This window comes from Salvelinus alpinus, chromosome 15 (assembly GCF_045679555.1).
Source record: "Salvelinus alpinus chromosome 15, SLU_Salpinus.1, whole genome shotgun sequence".
Lineage (NCBI taxonomy): Eukaryota > Metazoa > Chordata > Actinopteri > Salmoniformes > Salmonidae > Salvelinus > Salvelinus alpinus.
In genome coordinates, this window is record NC_092100.1 from 47,356,894 (window position 1) to 47,380,413 (window position 23,520).

The 23,520-nt window shown below is 45.8% G+C and overlaps 1 protein-coding gene across 3 annotated transcripts in view; it reads left to right on the forward strand.

Moving 5' to 3' along the window:
- The window catches only part of LOC139540195 (SLIT-ROBO Rho GTPase-activating protein 1), a 160,456-nt gene that overhangs the window by 124,181 nt on the left and 12,755 nt on the right, over positions 1-23,520 (forward strand). For all 3 annotated transcript variants that reach the window (XM_071343810.1, XM_071343808.1, XM_071343809.1), the window contains exons 13-18: positions 1,930-1,990; positions 3,091-3,168; positions 3,954-4,088; positions 6,836-6,944; positions 7,774-7,998; positions 9,829-9,908. In XM_071343810.1, the coding sequence (XP_071199911.1) occupies positions 1,930-1,990; positions 3,091-3,168; positions 3,954-4,088; positions 6,836-6,944; positions 7,774-7,998; positions 9,829-9,908 (688 nt within the window). The remainder of the gene's footprint in view (positions 1-1,929; positions 1,991-3,090; positions 3,169-3,953; positions 4,089-6,835; positions 6,945-7,773; positions 7,999-9,828; positions 9,909-23,520) is intronic.

Sequence of the window (23,520 nt, forward strand, 5' to 3'; positions counted from 1 at the left end):
CCGCATTCACCCGACCTCAACCCAATTGAGATGGTTTGGGATGAGTTGGACTGCAGAGTGAAGGAAAAGCAGCCAACAAGTGCTCAGCATATGTGGGAACTCCTTCAAGACTGTTGGAAAAGTATTCCTCATGAAGCTGGTTGAGAGAATGCCAAGAGTGTGCAAGGCTGTCATCAAGGCAAAGAGTGGCTACTTTGAAGAATCTCAAATATAAAATATATTTTGAGTTGGTTAATACTTTTTTTGGTTACTACATGATTCCATGTGTTATTTCATAGTTTTGATTATTCTACAATGAAGAAAAAAGTAAAAATAAAGAAAAACCCTTGAATGAGTAGGTGTGTCCAAACTTGTGTGTGTGTATGTATGTATGTGTGTATATAAATGTAAACGCAACATGTAAAATTATTTCATGAGCTGAAATAAAAGATCCCCAAAATTTTCCAAATGCACATTTAGCTTATTTCTCTCAAATGTTGTGCACAAATTTGTTTACAACCCTGTTAGTGAGCATTTCTCCTTTGCCAAGATAATCCATCCACCTGACAGGTGTGGCATATCAAGAAGCTGATTAAACAGCATGATCATTACACAGGTGCACTTTGTGCTGGGGGCAATAAAAGGCCACTCTAAAATGTGTAGTTTTGTCACACAACACAATGCCACAGATGTCTCAAGTTTTGAGGGAGCGTGCCATTGGCAGCTACCTCCAACGTCGTTTTAGAGAATTTGGCAGTACGTCAAACTGGCCTAAAAACCGCAGACCACGTGTAACCACGCCAGCCCAGGACCTCCACATCTGACTTCTTCACCTGCGGGCTCGTCTGAGACCAGCCACCCGGACAGCTTCGTATTTTAGAGTGGCGTTTTATTGTCCGCAGCACAAGATGCAGCTGTATAATGGTAATTCTGTTTAACGAATTATATATGGATTATCTTGGCAAAGGACACATTTTGACTAACAGGGATGTTCACATATTTGTGCAATTTTTGTTGCTGTTGAGGAATTCGCTTTTTGTGCATATGGAAAATGTCTGTTCTTTTATTTCAGTTTATGAAACATGGGACCAACGCTGTACATGTTGTGTTTTATATTTTTGTAAAATCACCAGGAAATCAACTCAAGGTTATTTTAATTTAGAAAATCTGTTCCCAACTATTCCCACGCATAAATAAAGACTCATCCCAATGTAATTAAGGATTTAAATTATTATATTTTTGTCAAATAATAAATCTGTTTGGGATTCTTGAGGTCAATTTGCACTGTACAAATTATTTATAACTACGTTCAAGTCCCCCGACCATCCGGTCAAGGAAGAATCTGTCCACGGATGAATGTAATTGGGGACCCCTGCTGTAAAGGGACAGTTCCTCCTCTTTCCCTTTCTTACTCTCCACTCCATAGGAGTGCGTTAGTAGTGCCGTTACATAACCTCACATAACTTATCACTCCCAAGTGTGCTCAAGTGTTGACTTAACACGATAAAGAGGCCATTTTTTTGTACCACTGGAGCCCCGTAGAGTTGTATTGGGTAAGAGGAACACTTGCACAGGCTTGTCGTTGTGGTCAGTGAGTCACTACTGTAGATTTAGTGATCTATTAAAATCATGGAGACGTTGTGAGTGGCGTGAATGGTTCTGCAGCTGCAAAACTCCAGTCTGTCTCTGTAAACTTTCTATATGATCATTGGTAACACTACCGTAGTCCCTCTCATGCCTATGGCAGATGGTATAATGTCTTATATAGTTGTTATAAAGGCTTTATAAATGCATACATAAGGGGGGCTTCAGTAAAATGTTACCGATCATTATCAGTCTAATGGTGGACATGCATGTAGATAAAAATGTGTGTGTAAAGTCTGTATAATATATTGCGTTTGAGGATGATCCATCTATCACTAATGACATGCCATTCCTCTTGTTGTGAAGGACTCTGGACAAGCTATCCCCCGCGTGGTTGAGAGCTGTATTCGATTCATCAATCTGTATGGTGAGTTGATCATCCATGATTTACTAATATTTCGCAATGCAACAGCTATGGTTTTCTTAAATTTTCACACCATTTGCAGGCCAACCAAGTGTAACAGTCAAATTGCTATTTGGTGCAGATTTTTTTCTTTTTAAAAGCTCCTAAATTGTGTTCAACCTGTTCAATGTTTGACCTTTCCAAGTTTGGTCAAATGTAACATTCCGGCAATTTCAGTGTTCATTGTTTGCGTGGGTCCATTCTTCCCGTGTCAGTGTTAGAATCCGTTTCATTTTAGTCAGTCATGGGAAAGACTACGCAGATACCATCTTGTTTACTGCAACCATCCATACAGCCAATGGGATGCAACCGTAGAGAGATCGCAACATTGTATCTGTCCCTTTTATTGGCGTCTGTGAGCACGCAGGAAGCTCCATTGAGGCCATCTCCATTATGAGATGTTTGCTCACGAGTATAATGAATTGGCTGATCCCTCCTGATGACCTGGATGGAATTCCTGTACCCATAGGAAGTCCCACCCAGTTGACTACTTCAAAATGGTGAAAGTCCTCAGTGGTGCTGGCCATGCTAAAACAGGCTTTTGGGCACCTGAGTTCTCTAAACATCTCTAATGATGCAACACACACACACACACACTTCCTTCACACACGCTGTGAAATAGGTTAGTTAGGCTATTACTGTAATAAAACTCTTACAGAACATGTCAGCTTAATCATTTGACGCTAATGACCTCTTTCCGCGTTTTGCGGACACCGGCGACGTCTTACAGTACTGGGCGGCCGTCTTGTGACGGGGCAGACATCGGCTAATTAAGCTCTGCACTAACCTCTGACCTATCTCCTTATTAAATCCCGGCTGGAGGACACTTTAGTGAGACTAGATTGCGGTCTCTCTCGCTCATTAATTATCTTTAATTGGAAAAGTGAAGGGCTGGAGGAACGGGATGTGGCCTTTTAGTTGGGATTTAAACTGGCTTTTTGCACTGGTGTTTTTTGTAATGGCTGCCTGTCACCATGAACTAAATATGTGTGTGTGTGTGTCTCTCTCTATCTCTATCTCCTCTCTTTCTTTCTCTTTCTCGCTCTGTTCTTTGTTCTCTTCAGGCCTTCAACATCAAGGAATATTCCGTGTGTCCGGGTCTCAGATGGAAATCAATGACATCAAGAACTCATTTGAGAGAGGTGGGATGTTATTAACATGTTACAGTCAATTGACACTTCACACATTTGAAATAAGTGGATATGAGTGGACTTGAATTGATTATATAATACTTTGTAGCTACAGACTTTGACTTGGTCTAGTTGCCACTTCATGTACTATTTTAAAATAATTTGTTTACACTGGTAGGAACTTATCAAATGTATTTATAAAGCCCTTCTTACATCAGCAGATGTCACAAAGTGCTTATACAGAAACCCAGCCTGAAACCCCAAACAGCAAGCAATGCAGATGTAGAAGCACGGTGGCCAGTGCTCTTCTGGCTCTGCTGGGTGGAGATTATAACAGTACATGGCCATTATTAAAGCATAATCGTTCTTCAAGATGTTCAAACATTCATAGATGACTAGCAGGGTCAAATAATAATCACAGTGTTTGTAGACGGTGCAACAGGTCAGTACCTCAGGAGTAAATGTCAGTTGGCTTTTCATAGCTGACCATTCAGAGGTTGAGACAGCAGGTGCAGTAAAGAGAGCGAGCGACGAGGGAGAGAGAGAGAGGGTTGAGAACAGCAGGTCCGGGACAAGGTAGTATGTCCGGTGAACAGGTCAGGGTTCCATAGCCGCAGGCAGAACAGTTGAAACTGGAGCAGCAGCACGACCAGGTGGACTGGGGCCAGCAAGAAGTCATCAGGCCAGGTAGTCCTGAGGCGTTGCCAGTGTGTAAGTTTAACTTCCTTCTAGTGAGGGGAAATCACATCATTGCCTGCATACAACATATCCCTCACATACACTTATCGGTCTCCCAGGTAACGACCCGTTGACAGATGACGAGAACAACCACGACATCAACTCAGTGGCCGGGGTTCTCAAACTCTACTTTCGGGGCCTGGAAAAGTCCCTCTTGCCCAAGGAAAGATTTAACGACCTCCTCTCCAGTATCAGTAAGTAGCTTTAGTTACCAGTCGTCTCCACACAGCTGGGTGTACTACAGTATAATACACACTCAAACTGAGACACACACACACACATTATGGGTATACATATGATGTTCAACGTAGTGTGTTGATATTCAATGGGAGTGCATTGTGACTCATTGTGTGTCAGCCAGACCAGGGGCGTTCTATGAGCCATGTAGGTCCTAAGTGGCCTTGTTCATGGCATTGATGGGACGTGTAGCAGATGAAACGGCGTCATTAGTTAGACCGTATTCACATGCTCTTTGCAGGCCAACTCGTAATGTCCCACTTTGGGGAAATCATCACAAACAGCCTTGGGACTAGACATTATAGTTACTTGCTCGTCTGGGCTGTTTTCGTCAATAGCATGCTGCTGTGTTACCCCGTCTTTGTGCCCGGGTGTGAATAGTACCACTTTGTGTTGTTCGGTCTTCTGCGCTGACTGGAGCATTCATGGGATGAGCTGGGACACGAAGCTCACCGTACAGCCTGGTGTTGGGTGATGAAATGTAGAAAGGCAGAAGTACAGTAGTGTTTACATCAAACCAAACAGTGGTGACTTCGCTTCTCTCACACAGACGGCCGTATTGTTCTCTTACCGTAACGGCAGTGTGACACGGTCTGACGTAGTTCAGTCAGCCCTTTGTGGGATTCGCTCTGACCTTATAAGATGTCATGTGGGTGCTTTGAGGGTGGACTAGTGGAGTAGCCACTGTTGTTCAAGAACAATAAACTGGCTAGTGTGAGTCACATGTACTGTACTCGACGTGTGCTGTAATGCCTTTGGTGCGGCGGTGGTGTCTGTGTCTGTGTCTGTGTGTGTGTGTGTGTGTGTGTGTGTGTGTGTGTGTGTGTGTGTGTGTGTGAGCGAGCGAGCGAGATATGGCATTGGCTTACACTTGTGAGGGATGGGGATTCCCTGTTGTTTACATTCTCTAAGGCCTAACATACCAGCGCTTGGAGAGTGGGCCTCGTGCCCAGCCAGCAGTCTCCATATGAATAAAACCCTGTATCCAGCACAGTGTCAAGTTTACTTTAAATGGATGCCTTACTGGCTTTTGGACAAACACACGTGTCTGTACATGAGGTTGTATAGTTGCAAGTTTCTGCCTTGTCTGTCTACTGTCTTCCACAGCGAGTGAGGTGGGGTGATCGTGAGGAAAGAGGGAGGGGGGGGATGTGACTTCTTTAAATAGCATCCTTCTGAAGTGTTCAGGAACCATGCAGAAGAGAACTCACGTAAGATGAATAACATCACAAGTATTCCCTAAAGCCCATCTCCCAGATGGCCCAAACTCGTTTCACGGTGACAGCGCTATTTCAGGAAGCCATCGTCGTGGCCAATGGAAAAACATGAAATGGGCTGCTTTGGAACAGAGGAGATGGGCGAGTTAAAGCGTAATTGAGCAGCGCGCAACGCTTTGTATGATCGTTCTGACACAAGACTAAAGTTTTGTGAGATGCTTTGTCATAATTATTGCAGCAGTGACAACAAATGGATCAATACGGTAGAGTTTATTTACATTTTTTTTCCTCTCGCTGACAAGAGAGAATTGAGAGGGAGATGATAACAGAGAGAGATACGAAGAGGTAGAGAAACAGTGCGAGGTACATTTGTACTTTAGTCCTTTAGTAGACACTCTTGCCCAAGCACTTACAATCAGTGCTTTTTTAAACTAAAGTAGGCACGCATGCACGTGCGCGCACGCTCCCTTTCCCATCTGTTAGAGTGTCACTTTCTTGTGATATTTAGGGCAGCAACAGAACTGGAAGCGGCAGCATTTATTCCAGTGTGATTTATAACTGTGGAATTGTCCTCAATGATATTTATAACGGTTTTAAGAACAGTGTGAGTATCCTTACTGGTATTTGGAGCTGCTCGGAGCTTCATCTATGGTTAGTAAGTCTTTGTGAGGGCCCATGAGATTGTAGCCTGATTAAACCGGAGTGAATGTGGCGCTCACCATTGAGCGTAGCATTCAATCTGGTTCAACCAGGCTATAGAGCAGGGGCCGGCAACAGGTGTGCCAAATCCAGCCCACATGTGATTTAATTGGGGGGGGTTGTATTTTAGTTTTTGGTTTAAAAAAAGAAAAAAGACCAGGAATAATTTAGAAAATCTGTTCCCAAGTATCCCCCCCCCCCCAAATAAAGAGACATGTGATCGTGTCTCAATGTAATCAAGGTATGAAATTATTGTTATTTTCAAATACGCAGTGCACAAATGATTATAATTGTGTTCCGGCCCCCTGCTATAGAGAGTTGGGCCTTATCCTAATGGCCTCGCCCTTAATATGCTGCTTACAGCTGCAGGCACACTGGGTATCAATGAGTGAGTGGGCACATTCAGATGGATATCCGCCATTAAATATGCAGCCCTGCAAAGTGGCATGTCAGGCACATTTTAGAGAAGATCAGGGACGACGCACAGACAGAGATTGTCCCTGAATGTCACCCGATTCACTGTGACAGGAAGACTTTAATCAGCTTAATGGCTGATACGTTAGCGTGTGTGACACACACACACACACACCACCTCGGATACATGTATTTTAAATAGCTTCATGCATACTAATAAGAAATATAGATCAAGCTAAAAACTGTTCAACCTGAATCTAAATCATTGTAGCCTAAATGGCTCCGGTCTGTATTTCCAAGATTTACATGATGTGCAATAGTGAATGATTTAATACATCTCTCCCTCTCTCTCTCCCGCTCGCTCGCTCTCTCAGGAATAGAGAACCTGTATGAAAGATCCCTGTACATCCGTAAGATCCTCCTGACCGCCGTGCCCAGGTCTGTCCTCATCGTGATGCGCTACCTCTTCGCCTTTCTCAACCAGTAAGTCCTCAACAACCAGTAAGTCCTCAACAACCAGTCCAGGGTCATATTCATTAGGCATCAAATGGAAGAAAATGGACTGAAAGGGACTTGTCCAATAGGAAACTCCAAATGTTTGTTTTCCATTGTGTGCCATAATGAATAATATGACCCAGGCTTATTTGATATACCATTAGTAAGTACAAAACACACATTGACTGTACTACTGTATGGGGGACATGTTAGTCAATCACCAAATAGCCCTAAACTTTAACCTTTTAAGATCAGTGTACAGTACACTCTGGTTTGTTACTGTATGCAGAGAGAGGGAGAGACAATGATGAGCACGTGTTAAGTTAGACGTGTCCAGTAATAAGAAGTGACTGGAGAGATGTATTCCTGAGTAATTTACTCTACCTGAAAGGCTGTCATTGTTTATTTACTGTTTAGGTGATACAGAGAGGAGCATCATGACGGCGTGAACTCTGTTAGGTTATTACAAGGTTTGAGAATCGATCACTACCCAGACAGTGAGAGGATACGCAGGCTGTCTGGTGCCTCGGCTGAAAATACAGCTGTACCACGCTGAACTCATTCCTGTTTGTACACAAACTAATGAAAATACAGCTGTACCACGCTGAACTCATTCCTGTTTGTACACAAACTAATGAAAATACAGCTGTACCACGCTGAACTCATTCCTGTTTGTACACAAACAAATGAAAATGCTGTGTTTTGTGAAGGGCAAAGTTGATCCACTATTTTGTTGAAGAGATTACGCCAACTTATCTTAACGTAAAGTCGATTGTTGTGTGTAAACCCTGTATCTCTCTATTTTTCCCCCCCACAGCCTGTCACAGTACAGTGATGAGAACATGATGGACCCCTATAACCTGGCCATCTGCTTCGGCCCCACCCTCATGCCCACGCCCAACATCGAGGACCAGGTGTCGTGCCAGGCGCACGTCAACGAGATCATCAAGACCGTCATCATCCACCACGAGACCATCTTCCCCGACGCCAAGGAGCTGGACGGTCCCGTATACGAGAAGTGCATGGCCGGGGGAGACTACTGGTGAGCTGAACATAGAAATGTAATTACTAGAACATAGACCTGAGCTTTGAAATATAACTACTAGAATGGACCTGGATGAGCCCGTTTATGTGAAGTGCATAGCCGGCGGAGACTACTGGTCAGGTCCGGGTTCCCACTGTTCGACACTAAGAATTCCATGACTTTCAATGAAATGTGTTAAATTACCTGGCTTTCCCTGTCTGAAATCAACTTTTCCCTGATATTCCACAAGTTCCCTGACCTGTGGGACCCTGTGAGATGATTGAGTGAGCAGGGTCACCCGTTTATGGGGTCAGGGGTCATTCATTAGTGATTCTCGATACGGGCAACTTGCGATGATGTGATTTTGACGAGCTTCACAGATGTGCAAGGTGAGGTGTTGGCCGGGGAGCTCTTCACAAAGTCGTGGGTGTTTTTCTCATTCCCGTCCTGTGATTGTAGTCTAACTCCGGGCTCGCAGCCAAATGACCCCTTCATAAGGGACATAATGCTCCATGCTGCAGGTATGTATGCACGCGGTGTGGAGTCCGTCCAAGGGCCACAGCTGTCTCAATACATCATGAGCGAGAGTTAATGCAGCTAATTAGGCTAACTGATGAGGTGTCTTTGGTGAGAAAATATGACAAGGGGGAGAGCTTATTTTCCTGCGTTCGAGATTTTGAATCTTTAGATATCTGCCTCGACGAGGTGAGACAGACTAAACGATCACCGTAAAGACCCTTCATCAGGGTAGAGGAAAGGAGACAAGTCACTTGGCAAGGAAACCGTCATCATTATAATGTCAAGTAGTGGAGCATGTAGAACTATGTTAAAACAGAGCAGAGTAAAGTTCCCAAGCCAACTAGCTCCACAGTTGAGCAGCGAGAGGTTATCTACCCCCGAAGAGCACTAGCCTTGTCCCAGATCTGTTAGTGCTGTATTGCCAACTCCTTAGCTTTACATATCGGCCTTGACGAGGTTAGTAAGGAAACTCTAACCTAAAGTGCAGCACATAGAAGTACAGTACATTAAAACAGACCAGAGTCAAGACTCTGGGCCAGCTAGCTCCTCAGCTGTGAGGATGACAGCCTATCACTTGCTTCCTCTGAAGAGCACGGCTCTCTCTCTGTCTCTCTCTCCGTTTCTCTGTCTCTCTCTCTGTTTCTCTACCTCTGTCTCTCTCTCTCTCTGTTCCTTGGCGGAGTGTTAGCGTTAGCTCCGCCAGAGCTAATCACCCGTCACAGCCGTCAGGACGCCGTCCCTGACCGAGGCACATCAAACCCGTGGAGATTTTCTGTCTTCGCTTTCTCCCTCCCTCCTACCCCAGTGGGTGATGCGAGGCGGGTGGTGGTGGTGTGTTACCCTGGGAAATGGCGCTAAGTGCCAGCCGGGGGTAATCTGTGGAAGATGTAAGGGGCGTTAGTGCCAGGTTCATGCCCCAGGGTTCCCGGGGACAACGCCTGAAAACAGATCATTCAAACCCAGGCTGTGTCATGGGAATACTGACGATGCCCTCGATTTGTGGCTGCCTCTTAATTTGGCTGTAGATGCATCTCAGCCGTATAAAGTCCACTGCTTGCCTGCTCCCCTTCATCTACACTAAAAGTATTAGACGAACGAGATCTATATGAGGGTGTACCACTTACCAGGTATTTGCTTTCACCAATCCAGTCCAGTGTCACATCATTGCCCGAAGAAGGAAAGGAGACGAGGACGGGAATCCACTTCACACTATTAAGATACACCCATAGGCTGAAATGAAATTGAGTAGCTGGTACGGTTGTATCCATGGTAGCCGGACCCTGACCCTAACCTATAAACCCTGACCTCTGATCCCGCCCCCCCCCACAGTGAGAGTCCCTACAGTGAGCATGGGGCCATTGAGGAGGTGGACAACGAGGGAGGGACAGAGACACATACCAGCGAGGACGGTGAGTACCCTTCAAACAGGCACCCTCGTAAGCCTATGATGTAATGACATACCAGATGTGAACATCATGGGAAAAGCATAAACTTTCTTAAACTCAGCCTGCTAAATGGAATGACCTTAAAGGGGCAGGGAACTGGACTCCAGAGATGTGGGTGTCTATTGATATTCAAATGATTTTTGCATCACCATCTCCCCATGGGACCTGGGTCACACGCTGGCAGCAGCACCCCCCTTCCAGGCCCCTGGCGGGCTCTTCTGGACCACCTCGGGTGATGTGATGAGGGCTCTATCATTTTTTGGGGTCAGAAAGAACTCGAATTCGAAAGAACTCCTAATTCTATGGGTTGGCCACTCAAGTATACCAAGAATATTTAGCTACTTTTTGGAGAGTTCTCAATCGGTTCCCTCTTGAACTCCAAACTGGAATGAGGAGGATGAATGATTGTTTCGATGTCAGATTTGGTCTATACAACTTCAGACTTTCCAGACTAGCTTAATAATACCATCTCTGGTGTCCCTGCTTTTTACATTACTTCACCATGTGTTCATATGATAGGCCTCACTCACACCAGCCTCAGACACAAGCAGGCCAGGGAACTATATACTGTACTTTTCAGACAAAGTCCCCCCCCCCCCCCCCCAAAAAAAAATCTAGATGTCTGCCTGCTCTTCCATCTGGTCTGTTGGACCCGGTCTCAGACGGGGGGGGTGGGGTGCGATGAAGTTGCTCTGTTCCAAATCAAACACACTGACTCACCCCCTCAGTGGACTACAAAAGGTTCAGGTGGCCTGAGTAGAAGTCCAGAAACCGGTCGTTTCTCAGGCAGACAGTGCGGGCAGCAACTCTTTCAACCCCCCCCCACTTAAGTCCACAAGTGACATTCTCCAAACTTCCAAACCCGTTTAGTTTCCATGGTAATAATAAACAGACACATTAGTAGCCTAATCATAATAATGGCCATTTATCATCAGTCTGTAGACAGAATGTATACAAGAGCTCCAGGGTGGAAATGTAGGCCATAGTTCTCATTACATATCTTTACTAGCACACCATCTTTCAGTCGTACACGTTCATCCACATGTCCATTCCAACTAATGAAGACACCTGGGTCGTGTTCATTCGGCTTCTAATGGACATGTTCAATGAGAACCACTATTTTCCGCTGCAAACCGTTTCAAAAAGCGTTTTCCGTTAAATGCCTTAATGAATGAAACCGGATAGTACAGACTAGGGCACGTAGGCTACATCATAGTTTTCCATTCTAAAATGAGAACACACATTTGTAGCTATCCATTGCAAAGCTATTAATTAAGGACAAGCAAGCCTTAGAAATCATATGAACCTAACTCGGGCTACCATGGTTTTTGTCCAAATATTGTCTCCCTGTCCGTTTGAGCGGAAGGCCTTTCTGACCCCTATGTTATTGTCATTCCCGGTGGGCTCTTCAAGCCCGTTCACAGGCCTATTGTCAGTTAGTGGTTGAAAATACTTTAGGATCTTACTCAGATTTACAGCCTCATTGTGAATGGTTTGTTTCTTTAGTGTTACCGTATGAAAATGTACAGTTCTACTGTATGACGTCAATGTTAGATCCTAGCTGTGTTCAGGGATTGAACGTTTTTGTAAGCTCTTGTTGAATCAGCCACCTCTGTAACTAACCAATAAGGGAGAAGGGGGTAGCTGCAGCCCAATATGGCGACCAGAGTGTGGGTGTGTCTAAAGGAAAGTAGTGGGTGTGTCTAAAGCACTCTGTTCTATGTTAGATGGTTTCGATTGAGCTGTGTTAAAAAAAACTTCTTTTTTTAAAATTATACCACGGACATCTGTTTCAAATCCAGAGGATGTCTGAATCGTATTTCACTTTTTTACACAAATAGTTGTACAATTTCTGTTTTAAAATGGACACATTTTTGTACTTTTTCGTGATATCCAATTGGTAGTTAGTCTTGTCCCACCGCTTAACCCGGAAGCCAGCCGCACCAATGTGTCGGAGGAAACACAGTACACCTGGCGACCGTGTCAACATACATTGCGCCCGGCCCACCACATGAGTCGCAAGAGCTCAATGGGACAAGGACATCCAGGCCAGCCAAACCCTCCCCTAACCCGGACGACGCTGGGCCAATTGTGCGCCGCCTCATGGGTCTCCCGGTCGCGACACCGTGATACAGCTGCCCAGTGGGAAGCACCTCAGGCAGGCACATCGGTACAACACTGGTGCACTAGTCATTCGCACCGGCTTATCGACCCGTTCTGCAGCCAAAAGTCTTCAGTGGCAACAAATGTGCTCAATTAGCTGATTCGCTTTCCATACACCCACTCGCCCATACTTCGTTCACCGTATTGGGCTGCAGCTACCAATACTTGAAATAAGGCCAAGCTCTCTCCTCTTCCCTCCCTCTCCCTCTTTCCCTTCTTCCCCTCCCCCTCAATCCCTTCTCCTCTTCAACGCAAATGTGTCTGTCCTCTTTACTCAGGATAGAGAGTGAGAGAGAAACTGAATAAGAAAAATAGGGAAAGTCATTCCACGTGTTGGTCTAAGTAGCTGTCCGGAAATTCCTTTGGCTGGGAGGCTCAGCCCCCGCTGGCGTGTGTCAGAGCCCATTTATTCTGATGGACTATACCTGAAGAGGCCACATTTACAGACCTGACACCAGCAACAACCCTCTGTCTGTGTGGTCATGTAAGGCAGAAGAAAATCGTTTACAACCTACTACGTCCCAGACATAGTAGATTGTAATTTCCTCGTGTCTGGTAACTCTTTCACATGCTTCAGACAGAACTCATTCTTCATGAACCGCATCCCGTCAGCTCCCGCAGCACGTTTCTGGCCGGCAATGACATGCATGACAACGCTGCATAATCTTTATTTAGACGGCCATTTCTCCCTCCCTGTCAATACATTGGTGTTCCCTCTTCTGGTAAAACACTATAGGGTCAAAGGTGATTTTTATCTCCGTGGGCTGTTTCATGTCAAACCCTGGCAGCTGAATGTTGGGACAGCCGTGGTTGGAGTAGTGCATTTTCTCTACCCAGTGTATTATACACTGAAAAGGTCATTACCTTTCCCCTAAGAGAGAGACACACACACACACACACACACACACACACATCTGTCTCTGATCAGCATGGTGTGTCCTGTTCTGTAGCCATGCTGTAGCCATGAATAAACAGGACCTTAGATTTATGTTTGTCTGGAGCGCGAGGGAACGAGAGAGAGTGGATTCATTGGGGCCTGCCTGGCTGCTGTTTTTCTGTCTCTTGCGTTATTGATTGTAGCCATATCTCACTCCCAAGGTTGCAGTCCCTATTCGCATGCATGGCCATGAACACTGAGCAGAGCGAGCCATGGGACTGGCTCCACCTGGGGTGTAACGGCATCCTACGGCTGTTCATCTCAGTGTGTAAACATATCTGGAGTACTGCTGTCAAACGATTCAAATAATTGACTTGATGGCATTAGTTAATTGCGATGAATCACCATTTTTGAATTTGCTCAAATTTGGCCCTAAAAGATTTTTCCATTTAAAAAGCAGTGCATTGAGTTACAGGCATACTATGGGATGGAAACACAATTATCTACATCAGAATGGTTTAATAGCATTTTCACCATAAACAACACAAACTTCACTAACATAGCTACAGCTATAAATGCTCCCAATGTTTCAGCAGGCCTACTCCCTCTTATCAATGTTTCAGCAGGCCTACTCCCTCTTATCAATGTTTCAGCAGGCCTACTCCCTCTTATCAATGTTTCAGCAGGCCTTCTCCCTCTTATCAATGTTTCAGCAGGCCTTCTCCCTCTTATCAATGTTTCAGCAGGCCTTCTCCCTCTTATCAATGTTTCAGCAGGCCTACTCCCTCTTATCAATGTTTCAGCAGGCCTACTCCCTCTTATCAATGTTTCAGCAGGCCTACCCCCTCTTATCAATGTTTTAGCAGTCCTACTCCCTCTTATCAATGTTTCAGCAGGCCTACTCCCTCTTATCAATGTTTCAGCAGGCCTACTCCCTCTTATCAATGTTTCAGCAGGCCTACTCCCTCTTATCAATGTTTCAGCAGGCCTACTCCCTCTTATCAATGTTTCAGCAGGCCTACTCCCTCTTATCAATGTTTCAGCAGGCCTACTCCCTCTTATCAATGTTTCAGCAGGCCTACTCCCTCTTATCAATGTTTCAGCAGGCCTACTCCCTCTTATCAATGTTTCAGCAGTCCTACTCCCTCTTATCAATGTTTCAGCAGCCCTTCTCCCTCTTTCTCTCCCCCACACCCTCTCTTTCTCTCCCCCACACCCTCTCTTTCTCTCCTCCACACCCTCTCTTTCTCTCCTCCACACCTTCTCTTTCTCTCCCCCCACACCCTCTCTTTCTCTCCCCCCCACACCCTCTCTTTCTCTCCCCCCCACACCCTCTCTTTCTCTCCCCCCCACACCCTCTCTTTCTCTCCCCCCCACACCCTCTCTTTCTCCCCCCCCCCACACCCTCTCTTTCTCTCCCCCCACACCCTCTCTTTCTCTCCCCCCACACCCTCTCTTTCTCTCCCCCCACACTCTCTCTCTCCCCCCCACACCCTCTCCCTCCCTCCCTTACCCTCTCCCTCCCTCCCTTACCCTCTCCCTCCCTCCCTTACCCTTACCCTCTCCCTCTATCCCTCCCACACCCTCTCCCTCACTCACTCCCACACCCTCCCTCCCACACCCTCTCTTATCTCTCCCTCTCTCTCCCTCGCACACCCTCTGTCCTCCCTCCCTCGCACACCCTCTGTCCTCCCTCCCTCGCACACCCTCTGTCCTCCCTCCCTCGCACACCCTCTGTCCTCCCTCCCTCGCACACCCTCTGTCCTCCCTCCCTCGCACACCCTCTGTCCTCCCTCCCTCGCACACCCTCTGTCCTCCCTCCCTCGCACACCCTCTGTCCTCCCTCCCTCGCACACCCTCTGTCCTCCCTCCCTCGCACACCCTCTGTCCTCCCTCCCTCGCACACCCTCTGTCCTCCCTCCCTCGCACACCCTCTGTCCTCCCTTACCCTTACCCTCTCCCTCTATCCCTCCCACACCCTCTCCCTCTATCCCTCCCACACCCTCTCCCTCACTCACTCCCACACCCTCCCTCCCACACCCTCTCTTATCTCTCCCTCTCTCTCTCCCTCGCACACCCTCTGTCCTCCCTCCCTCGCACACCCTCTGTCCTCCCTCCCTCGCACACCCTCTGTCCTCCCTCCCTCGCACACCCTCTGTCCTCCCTCCCTCGCACACCCTCTGTCCTCCCTCCCTCGCACACCCTCTGTCCTCCCTCCCTCGCACACCCTCTGTCCTCCCTCCCTCGCACACCCTCTGTCCTCCCTCCCTCGCACACCCTCTGTCCTCCCTCCCTCGCACACCCTCTGTCCTCCCTCCCTCGCACACCCTCTGTCCTCCCTCCCTCGCACACCCTCTGTCCTCCCTCCCTCGCACACCCTCTGTCCTCCCTCCCTTGCACACCCTCTGTCCTCCCTCCCTCGCACACCCTCTGTCCTCCCTCCCTCGCACACCCTCTGTCCTCCCTCCCTCGCACACCCTCTGTCCTCCCTCCCTCGCACACCCTCTGTCCTCCCTCCCTCGCACACCCTCTGTCCTCCCTCCCTCGCACACCCTCTGTCCTACCTCCCTCGCACACCCTCTGTCCTCCCTCCCTCCCTCCCTCGCTCCCTGCCTCCCTCCTTCCACACCCTCTTTCTCTCCTTCCACACCCTCTTTCTCTCCCCCCACACCCTCTCTTTCTCCCCCCACACCCTCTCTTTCTCCCCCCACACCATCTCTTTCTCCCCCCACACCCTCTCTTTCTCTCCCCCACACCCTCTCTTTCTCTCCCCCACAACCTCTCTTTCTCTCCCCCCACAACCTCTCTTTCTCTCCCCCCACAACCTCTCTTTCTCTCCCCCCACACCCTCTCTTTCTCTCCCTCCACACCCTCTCTTTCTCTCCCCCCACACCCTCTCTTTCTCTCCCCCCACACCCTCTCTTTCTCTCCCCCCACACCCTCTCTTTCTCTCCCCCCACACCCTCTCTTTCTCCCCCCACACCTTCTCTTTCTCCCTCCACACCCTCTCTTTCTCTCCCCCCACACCTTCTCTTTCTCTCCCCCCCACAGCCTCTCTTTCTCTCCCCCCCACAGCCTCTCTTTCTCTCCCCCCCACAGCCTCTCTTTCTCTCCCCCCCACACCCTCTCTTTCTCTCCCCCCACACACCCTCTCTTTCTCTCCCCCCACACCCTCTCTTTCTCTCCCCCCACACCCTCTCTTTCTCTCCCCCCACACCCTCTCTTTCTCTCCCCCCACACCTTCTCTTTCTCTCCCCCCACACCTTCTCTTTCTCTCCTCCCACACCCTCTCTTTCTCTCCCCCCACACCCTCTCTTTCTCTCCTCCCACACCCTCTCTTTCTCTCCTCCCACACCCTCTCTTTCTCTCCCCCCACACCCTCTCTTTCTCTCCCCCCACACCCTCTCTTTCTCTCCCCCCACACCCTCTCTTTCTCTCCCCCCACACCCTCTCTTTCTCCCCCCACACCTTCTCTTTCTCCCTCCACACCCTCTCTTTCTCTCCCCCCACACCTTCTCTTTCTCTCCCCTCCACACCCTCTCTTTCTCTCCCCCCCACAGCCTCTCTTTCTCTCCCCCCCACACCCTCTCTTTCTCTCCCCCCACACCCTCTCTTTCTCTCCCCCCACACCCTCTCTTTCTCTCCCCCCACACCCTCTCTTTCTCTCCCCCCACACCCTCTCTTTCTCTCCCCCACACCCTCTCCTTCTCTCCCCCCACACCTTCTCTTTCTCTCCTCCCACACCCTCTCTTTCTCTCCCCCCACACCCTCTCTTTCTCTCCTCCCACACCCTCTCTTTCTCTCCCCCCACACCCTCTCTTTCTCTCCCCCCACACCCTCTCTTTCTCTCCCCCCACACTCTCTCTCTCCCCCCCACACCCCCTCCCTCCCTTACCCTCTCCCTCTATCCCTCCCACACCCTCTCCCTCACTCACTCCCACACCCTCCCTCCCACACCCTCTCTTATCTCTCCCTCTCTCTCTCGCTCGCACACCCTCTGTCCTCCCTCCCTCGCACACCCTCTGTCCTCCCTCCCTCGCACACCCTCTGTCCTCCCTCCCTCGCACACCCTCTGTCCTCCCTCCCTCGCACACCCTCTGTCCTCCCTCCCTCCCTCTGCCCTCCCTCCCTCCCTCCCTCCCTTACCCTCTTTCTCGCACACCCTCTTTCTCGCACACCCTCTTTCTCGCACACCCTCTTTCTCGCACACCCTCTTTCTCGCACACCCTCTTTCTCGCACACCCTCTTTCTCGCACACCCTCTCTCTCTCTCTCTCTCTCGCACACCCTCTCTCTCTCTCTCTCGCACACCCACTCTCTCTCTCTCTCTCGCACACCCACTCTCTCCCACTCTCTCTCTCTCTCTCTCTCCCACTCTCTCTCCCACTCCCATTGACTATGATATTGATTACTGCATTGTTGGGAAAGAGCAAGCAAGAAGGGCATTTCACTGTACTAGTGCTTGTGACAATAAAAACGTGAAACTTGAAACACACATCCTCTCACACACACACACATATACCTATGGAGAAAGAGACGTCCCGTATTGATCTCAGAGCTGTCACCTTTATTAAATCACATATACCTATGGAGAAAGAGACGTCCCGTATTGATCTCAGAGCTGTCACCTTTATTAAATCACATATACCTATGGAGAAAGAGACGTCCCGTATTGATCTCAGAGCTGTCACCTTTATTAAATCACATATACCTATGGAGAAAGAGACGTCCCGTATTGATCTCAGAGCTGTCACCTTTATTAAATCACATATACCTATGGAGAAAGAGACGTCCCGTATTGATCTCAGAGCTGTCACCTTTATTAAATCACATATACCTATGGAGAAAGAGACGTCCCGTATTGATCTCAGAGCTGTCACCTTTATTAAATCACATATACCTATGGAGAAAGAGACGTCCCGTATTGATCTCAGAGCTGTCACCTTTATTAAATCACATATACCTATGGAGAAAGAGACGTCCCGTATTGATCTCAGAGCTGTCACCTTTATTAAATCACATATACCTATGGAGAAAGAGACGTCCCGTATTGATCTCAGAGCTGTCACCTTTATTAAATCACATATACCTATGGAGAAAGAGACGTCCCGTATTGATCTCAGAGCTGTCACCTTTATTAAATCACATATACCTATGGAGAAAGAGACGTCCCGTATTGATCTCAGAGCTGTCACCTTTATTAAATCACATATACCTATGGAGAAAGAGACGTCCCGTATTGATCTCAGAGCTGTCACCTTTATTAAATCACATATACCTATGGAGAAAGAGACGTCCCGTATTGATCTCAGAGCTGTCACCTTTATTAAATCACATATACCTATGGAGAAAGAGACGTCCCGTATTGATCTCAGAGCTGTCACCTTTATTAAATCACATATACCTATGGAGAAAGAGACGTCCCGTATTGATCTCAGAGCTGTCACCTTTATTAAATCACATATACCTATGGAGAAAGAGACGTCCCGTATTGATCTCAGAGCTGTCACCTTTATTAAATCCGACAGACTAAATTCCTGCTTGTCACATCTCATTGACTCCACAACACGCCTGTCATTCCCCAGGAGGGAGAGGGGGGGGGGGAGAGAAACGAGATACATGTGGAATCACTGTCCTCGCTCCACTGCTTCCCTCCCCAGGATGCTCACCAGGGAATGGTACTGAGTTGTTCCTGTTAAAAGAATATCATGGTGTCTTTTCACACATGCTCAGGTTCCTGCTATCTCAGCTCTATGGTGCTTCTCCAGTTACATTCTTCCTATTGAGGAAGCTGTGCAGAGGAGCAGCAAAAGTGAACGTCAGTGTCCAGGGACCCCCTGTCTGGTTTAATGGGTTCTGGTGGTTGGATGTTCTGGGGGGTGGATGGTGGATGGCATTACTTAATGGGGGGATAAAAGAATATGAGCTATTTTTAGCTTCGTTTGTTTCATTGCTGTGTTGTCATTGGAGAGATATTTATAACTTGTAAGAAATGTCCAGATCAAATAGGCGATGTCAGCCAACATTTTTTAGCTAGGTTTTTTAGCCCATAGATTGTTGTAATGTTTGAATCACTCAAATATGACATGAATACACATTAGACATGACAAAAAGTATAGAATTGCAGGAAATGGGCTAGAAAACTCCTTTGCTATTCATAAATCATACATAAATCAAACCAATACTTTTGGTCCCGTAAAATTTTGGGGGGGCTATGTACAAAAAGTGCTGTAATTTCTAAACTGTCCACTGAATATGGATGAAAATACCCTCAATTAAAGTGGAAAGTCTGCACTTTAACCTCCTACTCATTGTTTGATTTCAAATCCAGACTTTTGGAGCAGAGAGCCAAAATAATAAAAAAAATGCTTCACTGTCCCAATAATTGTGGAGGGCTCTGTATATGGCATTATTAAAGATATTGAAATAGGCCTACTGATTCAATTCAATGGAGTAGTCAACTGTTGTTTTCTGTGTAGCAAAGCCCATGTTTAACACCTGCTTCGTTCTTCAATCATACCTGTATGTCTATTCATGGGAGCTTGACTTTGTATAAAAATGGTGGTGCACAATCTAGCGGGGGGTCCGGGGATCCTCCCCCTGTACATTTTAAAATACATTTTCCTGCAATTCTATATTGTTTCTCAACAGGGAATCCATGTTTACTTGTCAGAACACAACCTTTTTCTTAGGTTTTTGCCACAATAAACAAATGACAAAGTAACACATTTGTTTCCTTATAGCAGCAGAGACCATAAAATACAGAATTTGAAGAACAATTCAAATTGTGCAGTAAAACTGTAAATATGACTTGAATCTAGATCTGTCCCCGACAAAAAAAGAAAAATAATAATTGTGGTCACCCGTGAGTCGAAAATCTTTAATGTGTATTTTTCCATATATAGACAAATCCTATGTGTTTTAATCAACTACATGCACTGAACTTGTCTGATGCTTTAAGTGCACTGAATTATTAAATAAGACACACAAATGACTAGAAGGAGCCCGACTGCAATTCATTTGATTGTGCCGGGCTGTGGAAAAAGAAAAATGACAGCGAGTGACTGTGAGTAACACCCATTGTCTCTCTCTCTCCTCCCTGTTACAGCGACCACCACAGAACATCAGCAGTGTTTATCGCGCTGTCTGTGTGTTGCTGAAGCTGCAACATAATTATCCGTTTCTGACTGAAAAGTTCTGTTACCGAAATCCCTAATTAGTTCAGGAAAAACATTCCCTCTTCCCTTAACTCTTTACGTGACACATGTATGCATCGCATGTATGCATCGCATGTGACCAATAAGGCCTGACCTATAGCATATCATAAACACACCAATAAATGAGTTATAACAAACACCAAACACCATAACACATGTGACCGCAAAATGGATGCAGAGAACGTGACAAATGAACTCGAAACGGGAACTGGTTGCTCAGGCTTTAAAGGGGAAGTCAAATCGGTGGAATAAATTTGACTGATTGTGGAAAATACTGGAGATAAAGAAGGGGTGGTAAGGACCAAGCTCTGCATGCGTATTATGTGTGCCAAACAGGTACTGTTTTTCTGACTGTTTGGAACAATGTAAACAACCCAAAATAAATGTTAAGCGTACCAGAGAGTCTGTTGTAAGGTTCTTTTTTTGTGTGTATTTTTTGGAACGCCTTTCTTACAGCAAACACTACAAACTGCTGCATGCGTTCGTGAATACAATTGCTGAAATGGAACGATTTATTATGCTAATTATTCAAGGGACGCTTTATTTTATTTTACAACTAAAATGCTTGATTGTTTTTTAAATTAGGAATGACTCGTATTCTGTGTGATGACATGAATGCACCGAATGAATGATACAGTAGCCTATATAAGTATTAAAACATAGGCCTAACTAAGACTAAACAGGATGCGCTCTTAAGCCTACAGCTCAACGGTGGTTAGACAAGGCTGCTATACTAAGCCTACTAATGATGATGACATTACTTATTATTATAATGATGGTCATTATAGTAATAATAACAATAAGAAGGAGATCAATAATAATAATTTGTTATTATTATTATAAATGTAATTTTCCTGACAATTTGGAACAGTGTAAACAACACTAAATCCATTATAAGTAATACCAGAGAGGCTGTTCAAACGAAGAAAAACAAGTGTGAAGCCTTAATTACAGCATAGCAAAGATTAAAAACAGCCTAATTTGTGAGATTGTTTATCCGACATGTTGTGGTTGCGTGAGGCTTGGTGCTTTCGGAATCATTAGGCTATTAAACAAACACTTATATAGGCAACAGAAGCAGTATGTCTTATTTCTGTTTATGTGCCCGACCGGCTTGATTTGGTCTTATGTAGCAAAATTTGAAATTGTGTTTTTTACATTGGATAAAAGTAGAGACTCTAGAAAATGGTAGATCATACACTACAGTTGAGGAGTAATGGGGAAGTAATTCTGCTTTGAAAGTTAATAAACTTGTATCCTCACTTTTGAGAAAATGGCCTTTGAATGTTTTGGTATCTAGTGAAGAGCTCTTTGTCTACACTCATACACGTAACGTTAGCTAGCTAACAGTACACTTTTTTTTTTTTGAATTTTTTTTTTTTGCATTTTCCAATTAACAACATTCAAGACAAACGTGAAAAGATATTAGACAACAATAGGACAAAGTGACAGTAACAGATGAGCGTAACAAAAAGTAAAAATCAAACAAATTATAATTATATATACAAACAAACATACAATAAAAAAAGATTATAATGAGACATTGGATCATATGGTCACCTGCCGTAGGTTACATATTATACATTACGTGTGAAACATTATATAAGGATAATATAGAGATTCATTCAATGTGATGTGGGGGGAGATTCTCCATATAGTCAATAAAAGGTTGCCAAATTCTGTAAAATGTATTTAATTTATTCCTCAAGCGGTAAGTGATTTTCTCCAGTGGGATACAACTATTAACTTCTGATAGCCACATTGCAACTGGCAGGGGGGAATCCAATTTCCATTTCAAGGCAATACATTTCTTGGCAATCGCTAGCAATATTTCTGTTAGCTTTATAGTATGGCTTTGCCTAAGATTGGTGTTAGTAAAGTTGCCCAGTAGACAGACCTCCGGGTCTAAAGGGAATGCAACCCCATGAATTGAGGATATGGTATCGCATACCCCCTGCCAGAAACCGTGTAGTTTTGAACACTGCCAAGTGGAATGGAGGAATGTTCCTTCATCTGAGCCACATCTAAAACATAGGGAGGAGATATCAGTGTTGAACTTGTGCAGTCTAGATGGGGTGATATAGAGCTGATGGAGGAAATTAAACTGGATCAGTCTGTATCTGGAGTTCAGTGTGGATGTAACACCATTCCTGCATAGGTCACTCCATAGACCCTCATCAAGATCAATACCCAGATCTTTTTCCCATCTAAGTCGGGGTTTATCTAGCCCGGTCAGTGTTAGTCCTGACATAAGAGCATCGTAAACACGGGAAATGGTCTTGAACAGTGGTAGGTCTGCGTGGCAGAGTTGTTCAATAGGTGACATCTTAGGTAGGTTCCATTGTCCCTTGAGAGACACCCTAATAAAGTTTCGTAGTTGTAGGTAGCTAAAGAAGTCCCTGTTAGGCAAGTGGTATTTCTGTTTCAGCTGATCAAAAGACATAAGAACTCCCTCCTCGTAACAATGTTCCAGAAGAGTGATCCCCTTATCAGACCATGGTCTAAAGTTACTATTCTGGAAAAACATAGGAATCAATCTATTGTTCCATAAAGGGGTTTTAGGGGAAAGGAATCCCCCTCGTCCGAACAGCTCTTGCAGTTTGCACCATGTCAGGACAGAATGTATGATTAAAGGGTTGTCTGTGATGGTTTTAATAGATTTTCTGTCCCATTTGTAAAACAATTCTGCCCCAGTGTCATCGTTTACCTCAAGCTTTTCAATGTTCAACCATGAGGGAGAGGGACCCTTATCAAACCTCTGAGCCAGAAACCTCGACTGTGCTGCCCAGTAGTACATTCTAAAATTGGGGAGGTTTAAGCCTCCTTGACCTAACAGTACACTTTAACTTGAAATGAAAACTACTTTCTGACAAAATTAGAAATGTGTAATAACTGAAAATGTAGCTAGCTAGACTATCTTATACATGGATGGACCATTCTCCCTCTGTCATGGATGCCGTGGTTGCCCTTATTTTGAAGATTTAATCCGGAGACAGGTGTTTTCTCCATCTCTTTAGCTATTATACTCTAATTCCACTGATTTCAAAACTCGGTCCACTTATGCAGTTCTACTACGCCAAAAAATATTTTTTTTAAACCGGATTACCTACACATACTGATCAGCTCAAATAGACAGAAGCGACTACATGGCAGACCAATCCGAACTCATCTCTCGGCATGTCCAGCCCACTCATTATCTCAGCCAATCATGGCTAGCAGGAAGGTTGCTACCTTTTTCTGTGGCTAAATCACCTAGGCTCGTAATTTAACAATTTTATTCATATTTACAGATGGCATACACGTTTGTTTTTAAGGCACAT